This window comes from Mobula hypostoma, chromosome 1 (genome assembly GCF_963921235.1).
Source record: "Mobula hypostoma chromosome 1, sMobHyp1.1, whole genome shotgun sequence".
Lineage (NCBI taxonomy): Eukaryota > Metazoa > Chordata > Chondrichthyes > Myliobatiformes > Myliobatidae > Mobula > Mobula hypostoma.
Window position 1 is genome coordinate 220,340,516 of NC_086097.1, and position 23,086 is coordinate 220,363,601.

Consider the following 23,086-nt stretch of genomic DNA (forward strand, 5'->3'; position numbering starts at 1 on the left):
GCTCTGAAAATAATCATGTAATAAGTACTGCAGCACCTTTAAAATTGGAATTGGATGTATTTTTGTAAAGGAAATATTTGCAGAACTCTAGGTAGTGGTTTTCGTAAGTCAGGGAATTTGGAGCAAAATTGGAAGGTCATGATACATTTGTGCACGAAGCTGCTGTCATCCTGCTATAAGGAAGATGCTGTTAAACTGGTAAGAGGGTGAAAGTACTTACAAGGATATTGCCTGGACTTGATCAACTGACTCAGTGAAAGGTTTACACAGGCTAGACTTTATTCCTTAGAGTGTAGGAATCTGAGAGGTGATCTTACAGAGATGTATAAAATCATGAGGGGCAAAGAAAGGGTGAATGCACTCTTCTTCCCAGGATTAGGAATCAAGAACTAGAGAACACAGGTTTAAAGCGAGGGGAAGGATTTAACAGGAATTTGAGGAGCAACATTTTTACACAAGTTTTATGAGCTGCCAGAAGAATAAGAAATGAGCTGCCGACAGAAGTAATTAAGGCAGATAAGTAAATTTTAAGACAGTAGAGCAGGTACATAGGTTGGGGAAGTTTGTAAGGTTATGGGCTGAACACTGGCAGATGGGTCTGGCTTGGCTGGGATATCTTGGTCAGCGTGGACCTCTTGGCCTGAAAGACCTGCTTCCGTGTTGTATAACTATGACTCTAGTGGGAAAAGCTGGCCAATCCCCACTTAATAAATTCAGCTCGGAATTCCTCTTCCCACAAATTAAAATAACAGAAAATAGAATTTTACTCAAATGTCATAAACGTTTACACAGCTGGAATAAAAGAAGAGCTTCTGAAAACTCTAAAATTCACAAAAACTCACAAGAACTAAATGTAACTTATAAAGCCGAACAAAATCAAGCTACACTTACCCGGGATAGGTCCAAGATCAGCCAATTTAAACAGGGACCTGGTTGGTCAACTGGGTTAACTTACTGAAATATTAGTAGAATAATTAGTAGTAACAATTCTGTTTTATTTCTAAGTGTTACACTTTATTTAACAAACATCTGAGCAACTATTGGATGTTTAGGCTGTTGTGTTCAATTTCAAATGAATTAATATTAATTTGAATCAGCATAGATTAAGAAAAGATAGTTTATTTTATGATCAAGACTGCTTCTATATGGTCACAAAAAAAATCTCACTTTCATACTGTAGTTTGATTGTAACTCCTACTCTCCGCAGTTCCCAACATACAGCAGATTCAGTCAGTGCAAAACTATGTCAAGACGTGCATTATTGCAAAGTAATATCTTGGCAAAAGAAATTAAAAGAATCTGTAACAGGAGAAGTGTGCAAAATTCTTAATTCCCATACTGCGTCAAGCCAGATATTTGCTAACCCTGAGAGCAGATAAGGAACCACCTACATGTGTGCTGTAGTTTAGCAAATACTCTGAGGTTAGGTTGTCAATAGTTTGCTAATTCCAGGGTCTGTAGCCATCATTATGCAGTACGGAGACTCCTGTGGTCGCTCGGTAGGGGTTGCTCTCCTCTTTGTCCGGATTCAGGGGGGTTGTCAACGGCTCCTCACTTGAATTGTAAAGGTAATCTCCATTCACAGAGTCTGTCTGATTGGTCGGCGTGCTGTGCAATTCTTGGGTGGCAGCAGTGCCTACCTGGAGCCCCTCACCTGATTAGCAAATGAATATGATGTTAGAACTGGAAACACACACAAAAAACAAGTTTCTCAGAGGAAGTAAACGAGCAAATTAAACAGAGTAACAACACTGTTTTGGACTAAACAGGGTGTAAATTTCAACAAGACACTTCATTCAGGATTTTTGCTTTATAATTCAATCAAAAGCAATGGTATAATAACAAGATAATCTCTATCAGTAAGCGGGTAGCGAACAGGACAGAGGCCCTGATAAGTATGGGGATGGCATGAGAACAGGGTTGAGAAGGATAAGTCAGCCATGATGCAATGGCAAAGCAGACTTAATGGGCCAAATGGCCTAATTCTGTTCCTATGTCTGTGCAATTTTCCAACTCATGCTTTCTCTGATTTGGGTTTCTTCCCCCCACCCCATTCCAGACTTTCAGTGTGTCAATCCCACCAAAGCTGCCCTGTGGAGTTCAAAAGAACCCAAAATGTATTGAGAATTGCAGAGCAGAAGATCTCTGATCTTCCATAGCAATTTCTTTTTATTAAAATGTACCAAATATTTTACATAAATGCTGTGCAAATCATTACATTTCCAGATCAGAATAACTTTAAGAGATCCACTGTTAAAAAGAAGATAAGAAATTAAAAATATAATACCTCCCTTTGCAATTAAGGAAATGGTACCCCTTTTGTGTTCCTTTTTGTGTACAGCTCCAACATCTTCTCATGTACGTTGGTTTAATTGGCAAGAAAAATAAACACAAAACTAGAATGTTCAATGGGAGCAAAATGAAATACACAGATGCTGAAAGTCATTAGCCAGCCCCACTGTGAGACCGGATGAATTCCCACTGGTGGTTACTGCAATGCTCAGCATCAGGATGGGTTGGATTTCCATTAGTGGCAGCCGTCCATGTCACCAAGGTGCATCTTAGAGCGTCAAGAGGAGGACAGGTAATGCCACACAGTCACAGAGTCATGTGGCATGGAAACTCACCCTCCAGCCCACCAAGTACACTCTCTCCCTCAAACACACTTCTACACTAACCCCATTTATTCTCATCACAGTTCTTTCAACTCCCTGCAGATTGAACTACTCAGGTTATACTAGGCACAATTTACAGTGGGCAATTAACCCCGTAACAGCTTATCTTTGGGACAGGGGAAGAACGCACAGGAAACTACTCACGCAAACTCCATACAGGCAACATTGGAGGTCAGAATCAGAATAAGGTTTAATATTACCAGCACACATCATGAAATTTGTCGTCTTTGCAGCAACACAATACAATACATAATAATCGGGGGAGAAAACTGCAAATTGAAGTATATACTGCATATATTAAATAGTTAAATAAGTTGAGCAAAGATAGAGATAAAAAAAAAGTAGTGAGGTAGTGTTCATGGGTGCAATGTCCATTCAGAAATTGGATGGCAGAGGGGAAGAAGCTGTTCCTGAATCGTTGAGTGTGTGTACATTCAGGCTTCTGTACCTCCTACCTGATGGTAACAATGAGAACAAGGCATGACCTAGGTAATAGGGTTCCTTAATGAAGGATCTGAGGCATCACTTCTGGAAGATGTCTTGGATAGTGCCCACGATAGAACTGGCTAGGTTTACAAGTCTCTGCGGCTTATTTCAATCCTGTGCAGTAGCCCTCCCCCACCCCTCGGCATACTAGACAGTGATGAATGCTGTCCACAGTACATCTGTAGAAATTCATAAGTGTCTTTGGTAACATACCAAATCTCCTCAAACTCCTAATGAAATATAGCTGCTGTCATACTTTCTTTGTAGCTGCATCAATATATTGGGTCCAGTTTACACCCTCAGAGATATTGACACCCTGGAATTTAAAATACCTCACTCTCCACTTCTGATCTCTCTGCAGTGTACCCTCATCTTACCCTTTTTGAAGTCCACAATCAGATATCTGGTCTTACTGATGCTGAGTGCAAGGTTGTTGCTGCGACAGCACACAACTAGCTGATACATGTCACTCCTGTACACCACCTTTTCATCATCTGAAATTCTATCAACAATAGTTGTATCATCAGCAAATTTATAGATGGCATTTGAGCTGTGCCTAGCCACGCAGTCACGGGTGTAAGGACAATAAAGCAGTGGGCTGAGCACACATTCTTGAGATGCACTAGTGTTGACTGGCAGTGAGGTGGAGAAGGCATTTCTGATCTGCAAAGACAGTGGTTAGGAAGCTGGTCAGGACTGAACCTAGTTTGCTAAGCACTTTGCCACAGTTTTTCATATCATCACCACCACAGCCCAGCAAAGCCTCGTCATATCCTCCCTTGCCTTTTAAAGGGCATGAAAGAAATAAAATGACACCATTTCAAAGGCATTAAAGCAAGATTCCGGGTTCTGATCTTGGAACTGGGATGTAACTGCACCATCTGATATCTGTGTCACTGGGTGGTTGGCTAGGCTGAGCCAACGTAATTTAACAACTGGGTAAGGTATTCCCTCCACACCCTTGCATCGCATTGCATTTGAATTTTGTGGGAGTTCCACCTCCACCTACTTCTGGGTCGACTGACTTTCAGCAAAGTTTTAGTGTATCTTCCTGTCTCTCAGACCCAGGGATCACTGCCATTCAGACCTCAAAAATCACTCCTGCTCTGAGATTTTACTACAAGCTAACACTTTGTCCTTTCTTTCAAAACAATATCCATTACCATCCAAAGGTGCCATGCAAATACTATTGGAAAACCTGAAATTTTCTTGCATTGGCAAGAAAATTACTTATTTTCCATACCTGTAAAATACTTGCACTGCATTGCAACTCTTGTGTATATGTGTCTGTGCGGATATGTACGTGTGTGTATGTGTATGTCTGTACTTGTGTACGAGTGTGTGTGTGTCACAGTCAGATTAGATGTAATCCATTCAAAATTCCCTTCATTACAGAATAGCCAAACAATATATTGTGATGGCTCACAAAACAGCAGTACAGGATGGCTGCTTCATCTATGACCGTGCTCTCCCCAGGGTTAGCAGAGAAACAAGACAGAAGGATTGGAGTAGAGAAACTGAGATACTTACAGCTGCATCCAAGATGCGAATTTCAATGTTGGATTTAGAACAGAAAAATGATTACCTTTGGTGCTGTGAGGGTAACTTCCTAATGTGGAGAAGAATTAGAATCAGTGTTATTCCATGATTCTGCTGGGTAGTTTTCCCTCAGAATAAGTGATACTCACTGTAGGCACATGGCATTGCACTGAACCATTAACAATCCAATCTTCACAGGACAAGATATTGAATATTGAAAGGCCAAAAGTGGATGTGGAGAGGATGTTTCCGATAGTGGAAGAGACCAGGACCAGAGGGCACAGCCTCAGAATAGAAGGATGTCCCTTTACAACAGAGGCAAAGAGGAATTTCTGTAACCAGAGGCTGCAACAGTCAGCTGTGGAGACCAAGTTATTGGGTTTATTTAAAGAAGAGGTACCTAAGTTCTTCATTAGTAAGAGGTCAGAGGTTTGAGTGAAATTGCAGGAGAACAAGGTTGAGCAGATTTAATGAATTGAATGGTCCTATGTCTTATGGACAAAATGGAGCAGAAAACCAGTTTTCTAAAAGTCTTGCGACCTGCAGTCAGAACAAGTGTCTCCTCTTTCGACTATCAAACACTGAATCTCTTTTATGTACTTGCATGCATCCGATTCCTTGCAATTTCATCTGGCACAAAGGCTGAGGGAAAGAATCTGCAGCGGAAGTCCACCATTAAATTAATGAAACAAACGCAGTGGAACAAATGCATGCCATTTGAGTCTCAGGCCCAGAAACATCCAGGTATGGCTGCCCCAAACAAGTGAACAGCTTTTGTGACATGACTTTTAATTAAAAATCACAGTGGTTTTCAAATTAGATACCAATTTTCCCGATGAGTACTTGTGAATAAAATGACTAAGAAGTTTGTCCTTGAGTACTTTAGTCAGGTACCACCTTCGCATCCCATTTCCATTGTGTTTCTTGAGCAGTGGTTGTCTTAATTAGAGTAGGCGGGCCAGGTCCCCAGGCTGAGAACAAAGAAGAATGGTAAGGTAAAAGGGGACGAGATACCGCAACAAGTACTGTATGTAGAAGGGTGTGAATTTGTAGAGACTGAACGTCAAAATATCATGAGAATCTTGAGATAATAAGGGAGTAGAAATGGGCTGTCTATGTGTGAACATGCAATTATCACAAAAAAAGACTATTTAAAATAAAATTATAAATAATTTTATCTGGTTGTTCCTGGGCAAAGGTGTTAGGCACATAAATACTGTATAGGGTGTCCAAGACTTTTTCCCGGTAATTTATTTATCAACTTGGAGTAGAGTGTGAGTTTGTAAATCTAGCGAGAGCAAAGGATGTTGGGAATTGGGAGAGGTGGAGTGCCGCGGGAGAGGTATGGGATAAGTGGCAGAGAAGGAGTGCCAGGGGAAGGGGGATTGGCATGGGTGCAGACACACCCAGCCCTGAGACACCAGGCAAGGTCATTTAATTCAAAGCAATTGATTTATTGATCATTACAGAATGTCTCTCTGGTGCTTCCCACTCCCTCCGCTCTCCCTTCCCTTTTTCCCCCAATCATGATTCCCCTCTCCCTGCCCCCTTCCTACTCCCAGTCCACAATAGAGACCCCATATCAGAATCACGTTTATCATTACTCACATATCATGAAATTTGTTTTATTTTGTGGGAAAAGTACAATGCAGTACATAAAATTACTACAGTACTGTGCAAACAACAGGAATTCTGCAGATGCTGGAAATTCAAGCAACACACATCAAAGTTGCTGGTGAACGCAGCAGGCCAGGCAGCATCTCTAGGAAGAGGTACAGTCGACGTTTTAGACCGAGACCCTTCGTCAGGACAGAAGGGTCTCGGCCTGAAACGTCGACTGTACCTCTTCCTAGAGATGCTGCCTGGCCTGCTGCGTTCACCAGCAACTTTGATGTGTGTTACAGTACTGTGCATATGTCTTAGGCACCCTAGCTATGTATATGTGCCTAAGATTTTTGTGTAGTACTGTACATATATAAAAGTTTGATACAAAAATAGGCCTTGAAGTATATTTTCAACAACCAGACTTTGATTATATTTGTATTCAGTTATGTTCTTTGGGTGTCAGGCTGTGATTAAACTTTATAGGAAGCTTCCATTTTCCAGAACAAAGTTGTATGTGGATATTAAAGCTGAACATGAAAGTGGCATAATCACACTGGGCAATGTTTCAAGAACAAAAATAAGATTTTTAAATGTAGAAAATTTTCAGCAGCTGAAGAGGTGAAAATCTCTTGTCATTGATCTGCAGAAACAGTTCTGATTGTGAATCACAATCAAAAATCAGTAGCACCTGAGGCCCAAGCAACACACACCAAATGCTGGAGGAACTCGGCAGGCCAGGCAGCATGTATGGGAAAGAGTACTGTCAATGCTTCAGGCCAAAACCCTTCAGCAGGACTGTCGGAAGGGTTTCGGCCTAAAACGTCAACTGTATTCTTTTCCATAGATGCTGCCTGGCCTGCTGAGTTCCTCCAGGAGTTTGTGTGTGTTGCTCGGATTTCCAGCATCTGCAGATTTTCCCTTATTTGTGATTAGTACCTAAGACCCAAGGCATCATCCATCACTGATCAATTGTCCTCCACACACCGCCTCCGGCCACAGTATAAAATGAAATTGTAAACCTGGATTCAGGGGATTGTGTAGAAAGGCAGCCTAGGAGGTGTGCTCAGGGGTGGAGAATTGGAAGCAAGAGACCTTCACAACAGGTTGGTGGCATTGGGCCTAAAACTGCAAGCTTGTTGAATATGGAGGTGGTTGAATTGGGAACAATTTCCAGATAGAGAGATATTGCTGATTGGGAAGCTTGTTTGTAAAGGGTTGGTGTGAGGTTAGTATGTTGGGAGATGGGGGACAGTAGAAACAGGAGTCACAGTTGGGGGGCAGTAGTTAAGGGTCAGGGTTTGAAAACAGGGCCTGGGGTTTAAGTGACTGGAAATTGTGGATCAGAAAGTGAATAGAAGGATTGGATCATGCAAGTACCATAAGTTTACATGGGTAATGTTGTACAATTCGGGTCATACCTGGAAGCATTAAGAACTGACAAGAAAACTAAAGGAAACATGCCTGTCTCAATTTCCCTAATCTGCATTAGGACATGACAGGAGCACTTCAGAACCTCATTCAGGGAATACTATCTCCTGGCAATGTCCTTGCATTGGACAAGGAACAATGACATTACGTGCTTTACCAATATAGAATACGTAGCTTGCCAGGTGGAATTTCTTGAGTGGCAATAATTGACCCAGAAAACATTGTATCAGTGCTTCAAACTGGGAAAAAAAGTTAATGCTCATGCATCAATTATTAATTATGCTTATTAGTTCAGCACATTGTCAACCAAAGGGGTCTGTTCCTGTGTTACCCATGTCTATACACAAAGGACAGAGAAAAGCAGCACCTTGTGATTGGATTTCCAGGAAATAACATCTTTAACACAACAAAATGCCCCAAGGTGTTCCTCAGGACCACTGTTAAACAAAGAGTAAAATTGTGCCCCATGTAGAGATATTAGAAAATAAGCTTTCAGTGAATTTCTTAAAGGAAAAGAGATGCAATAAGGCAGGGAGGTTTTACAAAACGAATTCCAGGGTTAAGCAACTTTAGGAATGAAAACCCTTGGTAGTATTATCAAATTCTACAGGTAGAAAAGATCAGAACTGGAGTAGCGCAGAGTTCCTTAGAGTGGGAATGAAGACATTCAGTGATTTCGGACACTCAGTGTCACCTGTGAAAAGTCCCAGGACATGTTTAGCAAATGAACACACAAAAAGTGCTGGAGGACCTCATCAGGTCAGGCAGCTTCTATGAAAAAGAGAAAACAATTGACATTTCAGGCTGAGACCCTTCTTCAGGACCCAGGTTTACCAAATGCAGAGTAAAGTCACCACCTCTCTAAAGAACACAGAACATTACAACACAGTACAAGCCTTTTAGCCCACGGTATTGTGTCGACCTTTTAACCTACTCTTAAGATCAATCTAACCCTTCTCTCTGACATAGTCCTGACGAAGGGTCTCGGCCTGAAACGTCGACTGCGCCTCTTCCTATAGATGCTGCTTGGCCTGCTGCGTTCACCAGCAACTTTGATGTATGTTGCCTTCATTTTACTATTATCCATGTGCCTTTCTACAGTTTGTAAGAGTTAAGTAATGTCCCTAATGCATCTCCGTCCAACACCATCCTGGAAACATATTCCATGCACTCTCCACTCCCGTGTAGAAAACCTACCTCTGACATAGTCATATACTTTCTTCCAATCACCTTAAAATTATACCCTTTGTATTAGCCATTTACACACTGGGAGAAAGTCTCTAGCTGTCCAGTTAACTGATGTCTCTTCTCATCTTGTACACCAGATTCATAATTACATGGGATACATTTTCAATTAGAGTATCGTATCTTCAATAGCCATCTTCATTACTTAGACTGCTAATCCAGGGGAAATTTTGAGGAAACTTCTGTGCTGTGATTTATTGTCCATGAGAAACTATTATTCAGACTGACTGTCAATTCAAACAGAGAATTTCCACATTGTTGTGGGTGAATTTAAACTCAGGATCCCAAACTGAAATCTAAGAATGCACCCTCTCTCTCTCTCTACATAGGTAAATTATTGACATTGCAAGCTTAGTAACAGCTACATTCCACAGGCTAAACTTCACAAGTTCAAAGTTAATTTATTATCAAAGTACATATATGTCACCATATATGCCACCCTGAGATTCATTTTCTTGTGGGCATACTCAATAAATCCAATAACCATAATAGACTGCACCAACAGGGTGGCAACCATTGTGCAAAACACAATAAACTGCAAATACAAAAAGAAATGATAATAACAATAACAAATAAATAAACATTAAATATCAGGAATATGAGATGAATAATACTTGAAAGTGCGTCCATAGGTTGTGGAAACATTTCATTTCGGTGATGGTGCAAGTGAAATGGAGTGAGGTTTTCTCCCTTAGTTCAAGAGCCTGATGGTTGAGGGGTAATTACTGATCCTGAACCTGGTGGTGTGAGTCCCAGGGCTCCTGTACCTTCTTTCTGATGGCAGCAGCGAGATGAGAGCATGACCTGGATGATGGGGGTCCCTGATGATGGATACTGCTTTCCTGTGACAACACTCCGTGCAGATGTGCTCAGTGGTGGACCAGGCCATATCCACTCCTGGGCCAACAGATTATTGTTAGCAAACAAGAGAACATGTGCAAAAATATTACTTTATCACTTTTGCCAATTTTTTTAAGCACTCATGTCAGGCTGATATCATGTGCTTCAAGTATTGGAAGCAAACATCTATTTTGCATCAACTAACACTTCACTTTCTTGGCTGAATTTATGAAAAATGGCAACATTCTGTTCAGCTGTTCCCCTATGCAGATTCACAGTGTACCATTATCTCAGAATTTGGTCTAAGGAATCTGATGCACTATGTTTTAAGGGGCTACAGCTCACCATTAAAGAAGTAGTTTCGCTGGTGACCAATCCCTTTATTATCATGAAGACAGGAAGCCTTCAAACAGCTATACAGCTCTGTGGTGGCTCAAATCATTAGGGCATAGAGTGGTTTGAATCGTATAAGGCAGTAAAATTACAGATGCATCCCTGAGGGGCTGGTGTGTTGGCTTACTTCACCCAGAATGGCAATAGCGACACCTTAGTTGGCTGCAGGGCCAAGGAGGATTTGAGAGGAGGAAATCATTTAGATGCTGATTGGGAGTAACCAATTAACATTAAAATGCTAACTTTAAATGCATATATGCAGAATTGGTTTGGATAAGATGGGTTTCAGTTTCGATAATCGCCAAACCTGTTTCATTTTGCAATTCTATATTATTTTTTTCCAAATTCTACGCAAAACTGAGGGAAGTACACAGAAGGGATTTGACATTTGACGTTTAAAAGGTAATGTCTGCATTCCTGATTTTCTATCATTTCACTGACCTCAACACTGATCTGATTCCACAGCTAATAGACTCACTCTACAATGCAGGTTCTCAGTTTATTAATTATTATTATTTGTATTTACAGTTTGTCTTTTGCACATTGGTTGTCAGTCTTTGTGTGTAGTTTTCATTGGTTCTATTGCATTTTTTTGTTCTACTGTGAATACCTACCAAAAAAAATCTCAGGGTAGTATGCGTGATATACCTATCCTACTTTGAGCATTTTTCTTTTTCGCCTTGTGGTATATACACTCAGACCCTAACCTCAATAAATTCCTTAAATACCTCCTCCTATTCTTAATCACAATATTAATCCTCATCACAGCTTGTTTATCACAATTGTTTATTGGTTGAGAGGGTTTAAAAAAATAGATCTGACCTTTCCTGAGGTTTAATTCTATGAATCAGCCACACCCCTACTATCTGCTCACGGGACTGTAGGATGAACAAACCAACCATTCAGAATTGGCAACTAACTAGGGAGTTCCATTGGAGTTAAACCCAATTCTGTGCCCACTCAGTTTGATCCTCTCTCACTGAGGATACTGACATCAGGATTCTGGATATTAATCAGAGGAAACAACTATCAGCTGAGTTTCACTGCCCCAGTGCAAAGGAATTGCAGTGAACTTAATTACACCCAGTCATTGCCCGGATGTCACCAATATAAGTTGGAGACTGAATGGTCTCAACTATTAATTACATAGATCTTCAACACCAAAGGTAACATGAATTGCTCCGAATTGTTTCTTACTGTTAAGAATAGACAAATAATTGTAATTTTAATGGATGCTTACTATCAACATCTATTAACGTGTAGAAACTGTAGTTGTCAGAGCCCTGATGTTTCCCCTTCCATCCAGTTAATGTTGACACAAGGCCTGATGCCAATAATGCAATGAGGTTATAGGGCAGAGATTCTCAACCTTTTTTATGCCCTGGACCAATACCAGTAAACAGGAGATCCATGGACCCCAGGTTGGGAACCCCTGATATAGGGGAATATGGACAAGCTAAATGAATTCATCAACAAATGTAATGTGAAAAATGCAAAAGCATCCATTTTGGGAGAAAAAATAGAAAGGGAAAGTATTTTTTTTAAATAGATTGAAATACATTCTTGTTGTAACCAACCTCTGTGATCTTATAAACACATCACAGGCCATAAATAAGCAGATACAACAAGCAATTAAGAAAGCAAATTCTACTTTGGCCTTTTTTGCAAGATGACTTGAGTGCATGAGCAATGATCTCTTATTGCAATTATAGGACCTCTGGAAGATTGTGTATAGCTCTGCTCTCCTTCCTACCTACCTGATATTGGGATTGCAAGAAAGGTCCTCCAAGCTGATTCTTGAAATAGGGGTTATTGCTCTATGAGGACAGATTAAAGCTCTTTTGGCCTATATACTATTGAATTTAAGAGAATGAAAAGTAATCTCTTGACACAAACATATCCTTGCAGTCTTGACAGGATAGATGCAGAGGTGATGTCTTCCTTACTGGGATGTCTAGAATAAAAAATGATCTCAAAATAAGGGCGAATCATTCAGATTGGAGATGAAAATAAATTTCTTCAGTTCTTTTAAGTTCAATGTAAGTGGGCCATAGACCACAAGAACATAACACATAGGAGCAGAATTAGGCCATTCAATATTTGATAAGTTTCAATGAGATTTCCACCTCATTCTTCTGAACTCGAGCAAGTACAGGTCCAGAGCCATCAAATGGTCCTTGTTTATTAATCGTTTCATTCCTCGATCATTCTCATGAACCACCTCTGGACCCTTTCCAATCCCAACACAATTTTTCTTAGATAAGGTGCCCGAAACTGTTAACAAAACTCCAAGTGCAATCTGACCAATGTCTTATAAAGCCTCAGCATCACATCCTTGCTCTTGTATTCTAGCCCCCTCAAACTGAATGCCAATATAACCTCCTGCTTTCTCAGCACTATCTGCCCCTCCACTTGATTCCATATTATCCACCAACTTGACCGCAAAACCATCAACGCTGTCATCCAAGTTATTGCTGTATAATACAAAGAGAAGTGGTCCCAACACTGACCACTGTGACACACCACTAATCACCAGAGTTTAGTTAAGTATATTCAAGAAAGAGACTGATATTTTTTGCGGACAAGAGAAAACTTGCAGATGCTGGAAATCCAAAGCCACACACACAAGATGCTGGAGGAACTCGGCAGGCCAGGCAGCATCTATGGAAAAAAGTACAGCTGACGTTTCAGGCCAAGACCCTTCAACAGGAGTCCTTTCAAAACCGAGATGCGGAGAAATTTCTTTAGCCAGAGACTAGTGAACTTGTGGAACTTGTTGCCACATGCAGCTGTGGAGGCCAGGTTGTTGGGTGTTTTTAAGGCAAAGATTGATAGGTTCTTGATTGGACATGGCATCACAGGTTATGGGGAGAAGGCCAGGAACTGGGGTTGAGGAGGAGAAAAAAAAAGGATCAGCCATGATTGAATGGCAGAGCATACTCAATAAGCCAAATGGCCCAATTCTATTCCCATGTCTTATGGTCCTATGGTCTGAAACGTCAACTGTACTTTTTTCCAGGCCTACATCAAAGTTGCTGGTGAACGCAGCAGGCCAAGCAGCATCTATAGGAAGAGGCGCAGTCGACGTTTCAGGCCGAGACCCTTCGTCAGGACGAACGAAGTCAGGACGAAGGGTCTCGGCCTGAAACGTCGACTGTACCTCTTCCTAGAGATGCTGCTTGGCCTGCTGCGTTCACCAGCAACTTTGATGTGTGTTGCTTGAATTTCCAGCATCTGCAGAATTCCTGTTGTTTTTTTTTTCCAGGCCTGCTGATTTCCTCCAGCATTTGGTGTGTGATTTTTTTTTGTATATTAGGGGAATCAATGTTTATAGACTTGGTACAGATATTGTTGGGGAGGTAAAATTTCAATCATGATATTGTAAGACAGTGTAGGTGTGAGTGGATGCATGGCCAAGTGGTTAAGGCCTGAAGGTCGCTAGTTTGAGCCTCAGCTGAGGCAGCGTGTTGTGTCCTTGAGCAAGGCACTTAACCACACATTGCTCTGCGACGACACCAGTGCCAATCTGTATCAGCCCTACTGCCCTTCCCTTGGACAACATCGGTGGCATGGTGAGGGAGACTTGCAGCATGGGCAACTGCCAGTCTTCCATACAACCTTGCCCAGGCCTGTGCCCTGGAAACCTTCCAAGGCGCAAATCCATGGTCTCACGAGACTAATGGATGCCTTTTTTTTTAGTAGGTGTGAGGGGCTGAATAGCCTTATGTTTCTATTTCTTATGTTCCAACATATTAAATATTGACTTCACATATTGACAAACAGCAGATAATTTAGCAAATATAAAGTCAGAAGATAGCAACAAATGTCTTGTGCTTAGCATATGTTGAAAGATTTTAAAAGTTCCCAGGCAAGCCATTTTACCTGATAAATATTTAAAATTACCGTTGACTATTCTTTGTGTTGGTGGGAATCCAAATGAACCATCAACACCTGTCAATGCTAAATTAACACTCTGAAGCTACTAAGCAGAAATCAGCATCAAATTTTCATTGACAGATAATCTAGCTTGAAAAAGAGTAATGTTAGAACTACCAAATTAACATGCGAGTGGCTACCTGCATATCATTCTGAGGTAACATCTGGACCCTCTGCACACTTCTGTCTGAACAGGTATACAAGGTGGTTTATAGAGCATAGCAGAGTACAGTTTATAGAATACTGCACAGAAATAGGCCCTTTGGCAATGATGTCTGTACAGATCATGATACTAATCACAACTGCCTGCATGTGGTCTACGTTACTTCATTCACTGCCTGTTCATATCCATCTAAATGCCTCTTAAGCACGACTGTTGTATCTGCTTCCGCCCCCACCCCCTTCCCCAGTATCCCATATCACACTCTGTGTAATAAAAAAAAACTTTCCTTGTAACTCACATTTAAACTTTCTTCCACTCACCTTAAAGCCACTTCTTCCAGTTTTTGAGATTTCTACCCTGGGAAAAAAAGACTGACTACCTACTCAATGCATGTCTCTCATAATCGTATATACTTCAATAAGATTGCTCCCTCAGCCCTCAGTGCTGCAGGGAAAACAATCCAAGGTTGTCCGACTTCTCTCCTTCAGCTCCAATACAGGTAACTGTGGTGAAATTCTTCTGCACCCTCTCCAAAGCCTCCACATCACTCCTGTAACACAATGACCAGAACTGCACACAATACTCCAAAAGTGGCCTAACCAAAGATTTATCCAGCGGCAATTGGACTTGCCAACTTTTATACTCATGCTCCTATCTGTGAAGGCAAAGTATGTCATTTATCTACTTAATATGCCACCTTCAGGGAGATATGGACTTGCATCCCTAATCCATCATTAAAAACATGTACACTGCTTGCTCAATACATTGACGATAAATACAAGTCATTATTTAATCTAGGTTTAAACCAGATAAAGAGTGATGATAGTTAATGATTACAGTTAGTTTGCATCTATCACAGATCTGCTAGCTGGTACTGGTAAATGATTTTTCGTCATAGTGCATAGTTTATTAATTGGAATAAGCATGAATATATAGAAAGACAAGTATATTTTTCACAACAGACTTTGTTGCTTCTCTGCCTGTATATGTTTACAGTTCAATGCAACAAGCAAGTTCTCCAAAATCTATGCATATCTCACTAAAAGAAAATAGTTGTGTCTTCATGGATAATCAATCAGTCAATATCCCAAGTGTGAAATGTTCCCCAAACCAAGAAAAGAAATCTTAGGTTTGATTTGTTCTACTGCTCTGACATGCTGGATCTTAGAAGGACGATCATTTCCCTCGGTATCCCCACATTAGTCATGGGCAGAATTCTTGTATCCAACTGCTACTCAAGAGGTTGCCCAATACAAATTTAAAAGGAGCAGAGATAGAAATAATGTCTGAGATAGATAGCCACTGATATCAAATAGTTGCTCTGAATTCACCATCTGGATTAGTAAATCCAGCTCCGTGCCTAATCCAAATCTGGATGAGTAGGATATTTAAAACAAAATAGCCTCTGGATGTTCTCCCTCCACCCCTTCCATTGGACAGGAGGTACAAACGCCTGAGAGTACACACCACCAAGCTCAAGAACAGCTTCTATCCCTTTGTTATAAAACTCTTGAACAGTCCCCCAGAATGAAAAGTGGACTCCTGACATTACAATCTATCTCGTTACGGCCTTGCACTTTATTGCCTACCTGAAGTCTACTTTCTTTGTACCTATAACACTTTATTCTGCCCTCTGAGATTGCTTTCCCTTTTACTACCTCAATGCACTGTTGTAATAAAATGATCTGTATACGTGACATGCAAATCCCGTAAGAAGTTTGTACGCTTTCCCCATGACTGCAGGGTTTCCTCCAGGTGCTCTGGTTTCCTCCCACAGTCCGAAGATGTACTGGGGTTTTTTAAGGTTAATTGATCATTGTAAATTGTCCTGTGATTAGGCTAGATTAAATTGGGGATTGCCAGGTGGTGCAGCTCAAAGGGCTGGAAGAGCCTATTCAGCAGTGTATCTCAATAAATAAATAACAAGGTTTTTCACTGTATCTCAGTAAATGTGGCAATAATAGACCAATTTACCACACTTATGGAATACACAAGCAATGACACTTAGATTAGCAAAAAGGTTCTTAATCCACACTAATAAACTCCTTATTTTCAAAGGGAAAAAAATCAAAAGCTAGACTGTCTAGACCTGGGTTTCCCTCCATTTCATGACTCAGCCATCCTACTCAAAACAGGGTGCATTCCTGCTGCAACTGAATCATTACTTTCAGGAGAAAGAAGGTGAGAAAACCCTGGAAGAGAAAGTGAGGTCTACAGATTTCTGACAGCAACAATTGCAAAATACATGTGTGGTGCCAAGCAGATCCATCAAACTGAAGTGGAAAGAGCATTGCCATCTGCACCCTTGTTCAGAATGAGTCATACTGCAGTGTTCACAAGACCAGGACAAAGCTGTGGCAGACTTCAATAACTCCAAGAAGAGAGAAATGCTTGTGAATAATAAAATCATTTAAGGTTTAAGGAATATCATTTTTAAATGTTAAGGCCATGGTGAGTGTAACGAAATGTCACAACCAGACACGAGGTACCCTTTACCCCACTCAGAGCTCCCTGGTACTAACCTGCATGCAGCTGCATCTGGTGATAGCTGAGCTCATGTGCTTCCATAAAGGTCTTGGTGCAGACATCACAGGAAAACATTTTGTCTTTTGAATGAGTGCGCCTCACGTGGCTGTCATGGGCTGCATGAGAAGCAAAGGCTTTGCCACAGTGACGGCACTTAAAGGGTTTTTCTCCAGAGTGCTGACGGATATGGGTTCGTAAGATGCTTGAGGCAGTGAAAGCCTGGAGGTGGGGAGGTGAAAGAGTAGAAAAGAATTAGTGATGCTCAGAACCATCAAGCCAAGTAATTGAAAGCACAAGGGGTTCTGCAGATGCTGGAAACTGGGAGTAACACATACAAAATACTGGATGGAATTTTGCTCAGAACTGAAACTTGCTCACTACAGTATCCAGTTAAACTATGAAACCTTATGTTATTGTCACAGTTACACCATGACATGTTTAATTCCCAGACATTCTCTTTTACTCCCCTAACAACAACACTAAAATACATCCATAGCCAGCAGCCAAGGAGAACTGATAAAATGTGAAACATTTCACTGCCAAACTTAATAAACCCAGGCCACACTCAGACTGGAGGAGCAACACCTTATATTCCGTCTGGGTAGCCTCCAACCTGATGGCATGAAAATTGATTTCTCAAACTTCGGAGTAATGCCTTTCTCCACTTCACCACTCCCTTTTCTCTCTCTCACCTTATGTCCTTACCTGCCCATCACCTCTCTCTGGTGCTCCTCCCCCCTTTTCTTTCTTCCATGGCCTTCTGTCCTTTCCTACCAGATTCCCCTTTCTCCAGCCCTATATCTCTTTCACCAATCAACTTCCCAGTCCTTTACTTCACCCCTCCCAGTCTCACCTATCACCCTGTGTTGCGTCCTCCCCTCCCCCCCACTTTCTAACTCTGACTTCTCATCTTTTTTTCTCCAGTCAGCAGGACTAGAGAGTATATAGTGTTGTTCAGCAGGAAGTGTCTTGGCCCAAAATGTCAACTCTACTCCTTTCCAGAGATGCTGCCTGGCCTACTGAGTTTCTTCAACATTTTGTGTGTGATGCTTAGTACAGACATGCTGTCCAGTTTGTTAGCTGCAGATGCAGATGTTGTAAATTTGGATTTTCAGAAGGCCTTTGACAAGGTGCCACACATGAAGCTGCTTAACGAGATAAGAGCCCATGGAATTTCGGGAAAGTTACATATGTGGATAGAGCATTGGCTGATTGGCAGGAAACAGAGAGTGGGAATAAAGGGATCCTATTCTGGTTGGCTGCCGGTTACCAGTGGTGTTCCACAGGGGTCCGTGTTGGGGCCGCTTCTTTTTACATCGTACATCAACAATTCGGATTATGGAATAGATGGCTTTGTGGCTAAGTTTGCTGATGATACAAAGATAGGTGGAGGGGCCGGTAGTGCTGAAGAAACAGAGAGTCTGCAGAGAGACTTGGATAGATTGGAAGAATGGGCAAAGAAGTGGCAAATGAAATACAATGTTGGAAAGTGTATGGTTATGCACTTTGGCAGAAGAAATAAATGGGCAGACAATTATTTAAATGGGGAGAGAATTCAAAGTTCTGAGATGCAACGGGACTTGGGAGTCCTCGTGCAGGATACCCTTAAGGTTAACCTCCAGGTTGAGTCGGTGGTGAAGAAGGCGAATGCAATGTTGGCATTCATTTCTAACGGAATAAAGTATAAGAGCAGGGATGTGATGTTGAGGCTCTATAAGGCGCTGGTAAGACCTCACTTGGAGTACTGTGGGCAGTTTTGGGCTCCTTATTTAAGAAAGGATGTGCTGACGTTGGAGAGAGTTCAGAGAAGATTCACTAGAATGATTCTGGGAATGAGAGGGTTAACATATGAAGAACGTTTGTCCGCTCTTGGACTGTATTCCTTGGAGTTTAGAAGAATGAGGGGAGACCTCATAGAAACATTTCGAATGTTGAAAGGCATGGACAGAGTGGATGTGGCAAAGTTGCTTCCCATGGTGGGAGAATCTAGTATGAGAGGACATGACTTAAGGATTGTAGGGTGCCCATTCAGAAGAGATGCAAAGAAATTTATTTAGCCAGAGGGTGGTAAATCTGTGGAATTTGTTGCCATGGGCAACAGTGGAGGCCAAGTCATTGGGTGTGTTTAAGGCAGAGATTGATAGGTATCTAAGCAGCCAGGGCATCAAAGGTTATGGTGAGAAGGTGGGGAAGTGGGACTAAATGGGAGAATGGATCAGCTCATGATAAAATGGCAGAGCAGACTCGATGGGCCGAATGGCCGACTTCTCCTTTGTCTTATGGTCATATTTTGGAAGGGCAAGTGTAACTTTAGTTAGATATGAAGAGATAAAGAGAGCAAGATCCTGATACGGAATTTCTTAGTCCTGATGAATGGTTTCAGCCCAAAACATCACCTGCTTATTCTTCTCCATAGGTGCTGCCTGATCTGTAGAGTTTCTCTAGTACTTTACCAGTGTTGCTCTGGATTTCCAGCATCTCCAAAATCTCTTGTGCTAAGGAAATTCTTAGATTTGTTTGAAAAATATTTTTACACATGCCATGCAGTTTAATCTTCCCATTTCCCCCCAGGAAAAAAAACATATTGTTCATATCCTTGTGATTGTAAAAATGGTTGGAGAGAACGGCCCACCCACCTTGTTGCAGTAGACACACTTGTATGGCCGCTCTCCTGAGTGAACCCTCATGTGTTTGTTAAGGCTAGAGGACTGCGAGAAGCTCTTTCCACACACCGTGCACTGTCCAACAGAGAGAGTCATAGGTTGGAAAGTGTAGAACTAAATGTTCCGTGACTGACTTCACAAAGTTTCCAGCAAATAGTTTTCACATAAGCTAAAGATATTGCCTGTGCTATACTGAATTGTGTGGAGTGCGGAACTGTTGATGGAATTACAGTGTCGAAATTTGTGGAAAGCTGGGACGTGAATAGCATGAACTTTATACGCAGTAGATGTGGAATGACATACAAATGTCGGTATTGAATTGATCCAGGAGAAAGCAATTGTATTTCTCTAATTTGTCCTTGATAAGCTGACGTGGACAGAGGATTTCACCGCCCCAAAGCAGGTAAATACGGTTAAAAACAAGAAGTTTCCTGAGTAAAGCATACCATACCAAAAGGAGAAGTTCACCTGATAGAAATGAGCAGACGGAAAATATGGAAGCTGGAGACAATATTTAAATAACGGGCCATGTTTATGTATTGTCAGCTCCCCAATGTCCAAAGGGCTATGACTAAAAAAGCAAACCAAAAGTCAAAGTTATAGCAACATCCCGTTTCTACTTGTAAGCAGGAATTGCCTCCAGGACAAATTATTTAGAATATTTCCATCCTGTTTTTCTGTTGGTGCGACGTGGACTCAACGCGACGGAGGTTCTGACTGATCTGACACTGAAATATGAATTCCGACAAAATACAATCAGGGTTTGGAAACTGCCATGTGAACACGGGGTGCGGTTGGGCGGGCTAGCGAGGTTGGGTCGGTCTGCCGGCGGCGCGGGGCGTGGGGCCCGAGGCCCGGGGCGCGGGACGGTGCTCACTTTGTGCGGTCGGTGCTTCTCGTGCACGTGCAAGATGTGGATCCTCAGTCGGTCCCTCTTTTCGAACGACCTGCTGCACAGGTGGCAGGGGTACTTGCGGTCGCCCTGATCTACGCACCGCGTGTACTTTAGATGCTTGTCTCTGTAGTACTTGTAAGCGAATACCTTGCCACACCGCTCACATTTAAAGCCCTCTGCGGACTCTGGCAAAAGGAATAAAAGTCACATTTCAGTCAAAAGATCGCAGCTAATGACAGTAAACCGCAAAAGGGCAGAAAATCGTTTAAGTGTTTTAACCTTCGGCTTGCTCGGTGAATGGGCTTTCAGTCATTTCCTTTAAAGTGACCGGTATTCCCATAAACTGCAGGTAGCAATCTCCATACCACACCAGCAGCTCCTGGTTCTCTCGCACATCCTTGCAGGTCTCGTAATAGATCTTCCCCTCGCTCTGCACGGCAGTCAAGTTCTGCTCTTCGGGCGACCTGGCGCAGTTTACCAAGGCCATCCAATTACTCGCCGCCCCTTTGCCGTCGATAAAGTAACTCAAGCGGCCCTCTTCAAATATCTGTAAAATGAATTGGCCGAGCCGATGAGGTGATTAGGGCTGCTCGGGACACCCACAACTCAACCGCGCGAGGATAAACTACGTGGGTCTGACCAGCTCTTCCGCCCCAGAATGGAATGCCCATGTTAAACGCAGCAATTCGTAAGCGGTACCAATTCCAACGCAATCAGACATCCTACCCGCAGAACGAAACCCACGTGTAATCCTCACCTCCCACATGTAGGAGTTGTCGTCATAGGTTTTAATTTCACTCATGTTCACCACTTTTCCTGTAAAAGGTCCGAACCGGACCCCCTTAGGGATTAGATTTTGACAGCAGAAGACGCCGTGATGAGGAACTCCACCGTAGTAAGTGTGAGAGACAATGAGCCCTGGGGGGAGGAGAGCATGGAGACTCCGGTCACTTGCGGAGGATTGAACCGAGTAACACACAAAAAAACATGCTGGAGGAATTCAGCAGGTCAGGCAGCATCCGTGGAGGGGGGATAAAATGTTGACGTTTCAGGCCGAGACCCTTCACCGGAACATCTGATTAAGTCCTCAGTCCTGATGAAGGGTCTCGACCCGAAACGCTGACTGTTCATTCTCTCTATACCTGACTAGCTGTGTTCCTCCAGGATTTTGTGTGCGTTGCTCACGATTTCCAGCATCTGCAGAATCTCTTCTGTCATTGAACCGAGTGATACTCAGACTGAACACTCTCTCTCAATTCTCCCTCCTCCTCCCATCCCCACCCTGTTGCAGTTCTAGGCTCCATTTCACTCTCCTCCACTTCCTCTTCCTAGCTAGTATCTCATCCACTGCTCCCTCACTCACTCGTTCCTTTATCTTTCTCCCCTCTCTCTCTCACTCCACCCCTCCCTTCCTCATTCCTGGTCCTTCCCTCTCTCCAACCTCAGACCTCTCTCACACATCCGCTTCAGCCGCCCGCCCCCATTCCCCCACCCCGTTCACCAACTCCCTGCCTCCTTCGTACAACCCAATATCCCCCCCACTTGACAGCCCAATCCTCCTCCCTCCTTCGTTCCCCCTCCTTCCCCATGCCTCCCCGCACTTCTCTTCCCCACCCTCTCGCTGTTCCGTTCCCTCAATCGTCCTCCTTCCCCGCTTCCCGCCTATCCGCACTTCTTCCGCTCGCTCACCCACTGGGACTTGGAGAGAGTCTCTGTCCAGAAGCTGAATCTGGGTTTCGTGTCCACCTGCAGAATGGAGAAGCGCAGAAATGTCACTGGGATATTTACTAAGCATTTGACTGAGAGAGGTTGAGTTACAGATGACAGGGAGGAGGTCAGTTCCCCCTCCCCCCCCGCCCCCCCGCTCTCTGACCAGGTTGTGGGTACCTGTGTTTCCGGAGATTCGCAGCCCTGAGATGGCGTGACCAACTGGCCGATCGTCATTGCCCGAGTTCATGCGACCGTAGAGAACAGTGTTGAGGTCTTCCTCGGTGAAGTGTCCGGACTGGTGGTGCAGGGCGACTGCGTTTGCCTCCCCCAGTGGCTCACCTCCAGAGCCCGGCTGCATGCGGTGGCGCCTACACTGCCGGTCTCCGGGACTTGTCGGGGCAGTCGTTCCGGACCCGGTAACGCCCAGCTTCTCTCGGCTTCGGAGGTGAGCCGGGTCAACGCTGCTCGGCATCTTACCGAAGAAGGAAAGCGGGCCGGCAGGCAGGATGCTGCAGGTCCGCTCGGTGGCCGGCGGAGATTCGCTGAGGAATGAGAAGCCGCCGAGGGTGAAGGGAATGACTGGGCTGGAGTCACCGACCAGCCTGCCCAGGGATTTGAGAGGCTGCAGCACTTCTTCCGAGGAGTGCAGCACGTCCAGGTAGTGGGCATGGGGCTGGATGGAGGGGTAGTAAACAGGGACCCTTGCAGGGGGCGCCGCCTTTACAGTTTCAGACGGATAACCTTGCCCATCCAGCGACAGGGACATCCCCGTTGCAAATGCGCGGCAGCCCGCTCGCCTGCGAATTGAGTAGAAAGAAACCGTAACCATTGTGAATACAAGTTTGGATTAACATAAGTAAAGAGCGCTTCCGTCGCCCAAATTCCTGCAATCATGGGTCAAACTATTCAGAATAAATGGGTGACCATTCCCCCCAACCCTCCCGTGACAAAGGTACCCAGGGTCATCACCGAACATTAGTAC

The 23,086-nt window shown here is 43.1% G+C and overlaps 2 protein-coding genes across 3 annotated transcripts in view; one reads left to right on the plus strand and one right to left on the minus strand.

The window, feature by feature from the left end:
• Window positions 1-23,086, plus strand: part of LOC134355175 (uncharacterized) — an 86,195-nt gene that overhangs the window by 15,458 nt on the left and 47,651 nt on the right. The window lies entirely within an intron of this gene.
• prdm14 (PR domain containing 14) lies at window positions 1,443-22,933 on the minus strand. The gene is made up of 8 exons (XM_063053629.1): window positions 22,268-22,933; window positions 22,084-22,123; window positions 21,152-21,312; window positions 20,674-20,941; window positions 20,377-20,579; window positions 19,473-19,574; window positions 16,833-17,055; window positions 1,443-1,654 (listed from the first exon to the last, which is right to left on the minus strand). The coding sequence occupies exons 1-8, from the start codon at window positions 22,931-22,933 to the stop codon at window positions 1,443-1,445; spliced, it is 1,875 nt and encodes a 624-aa protein (XP_062909699.1).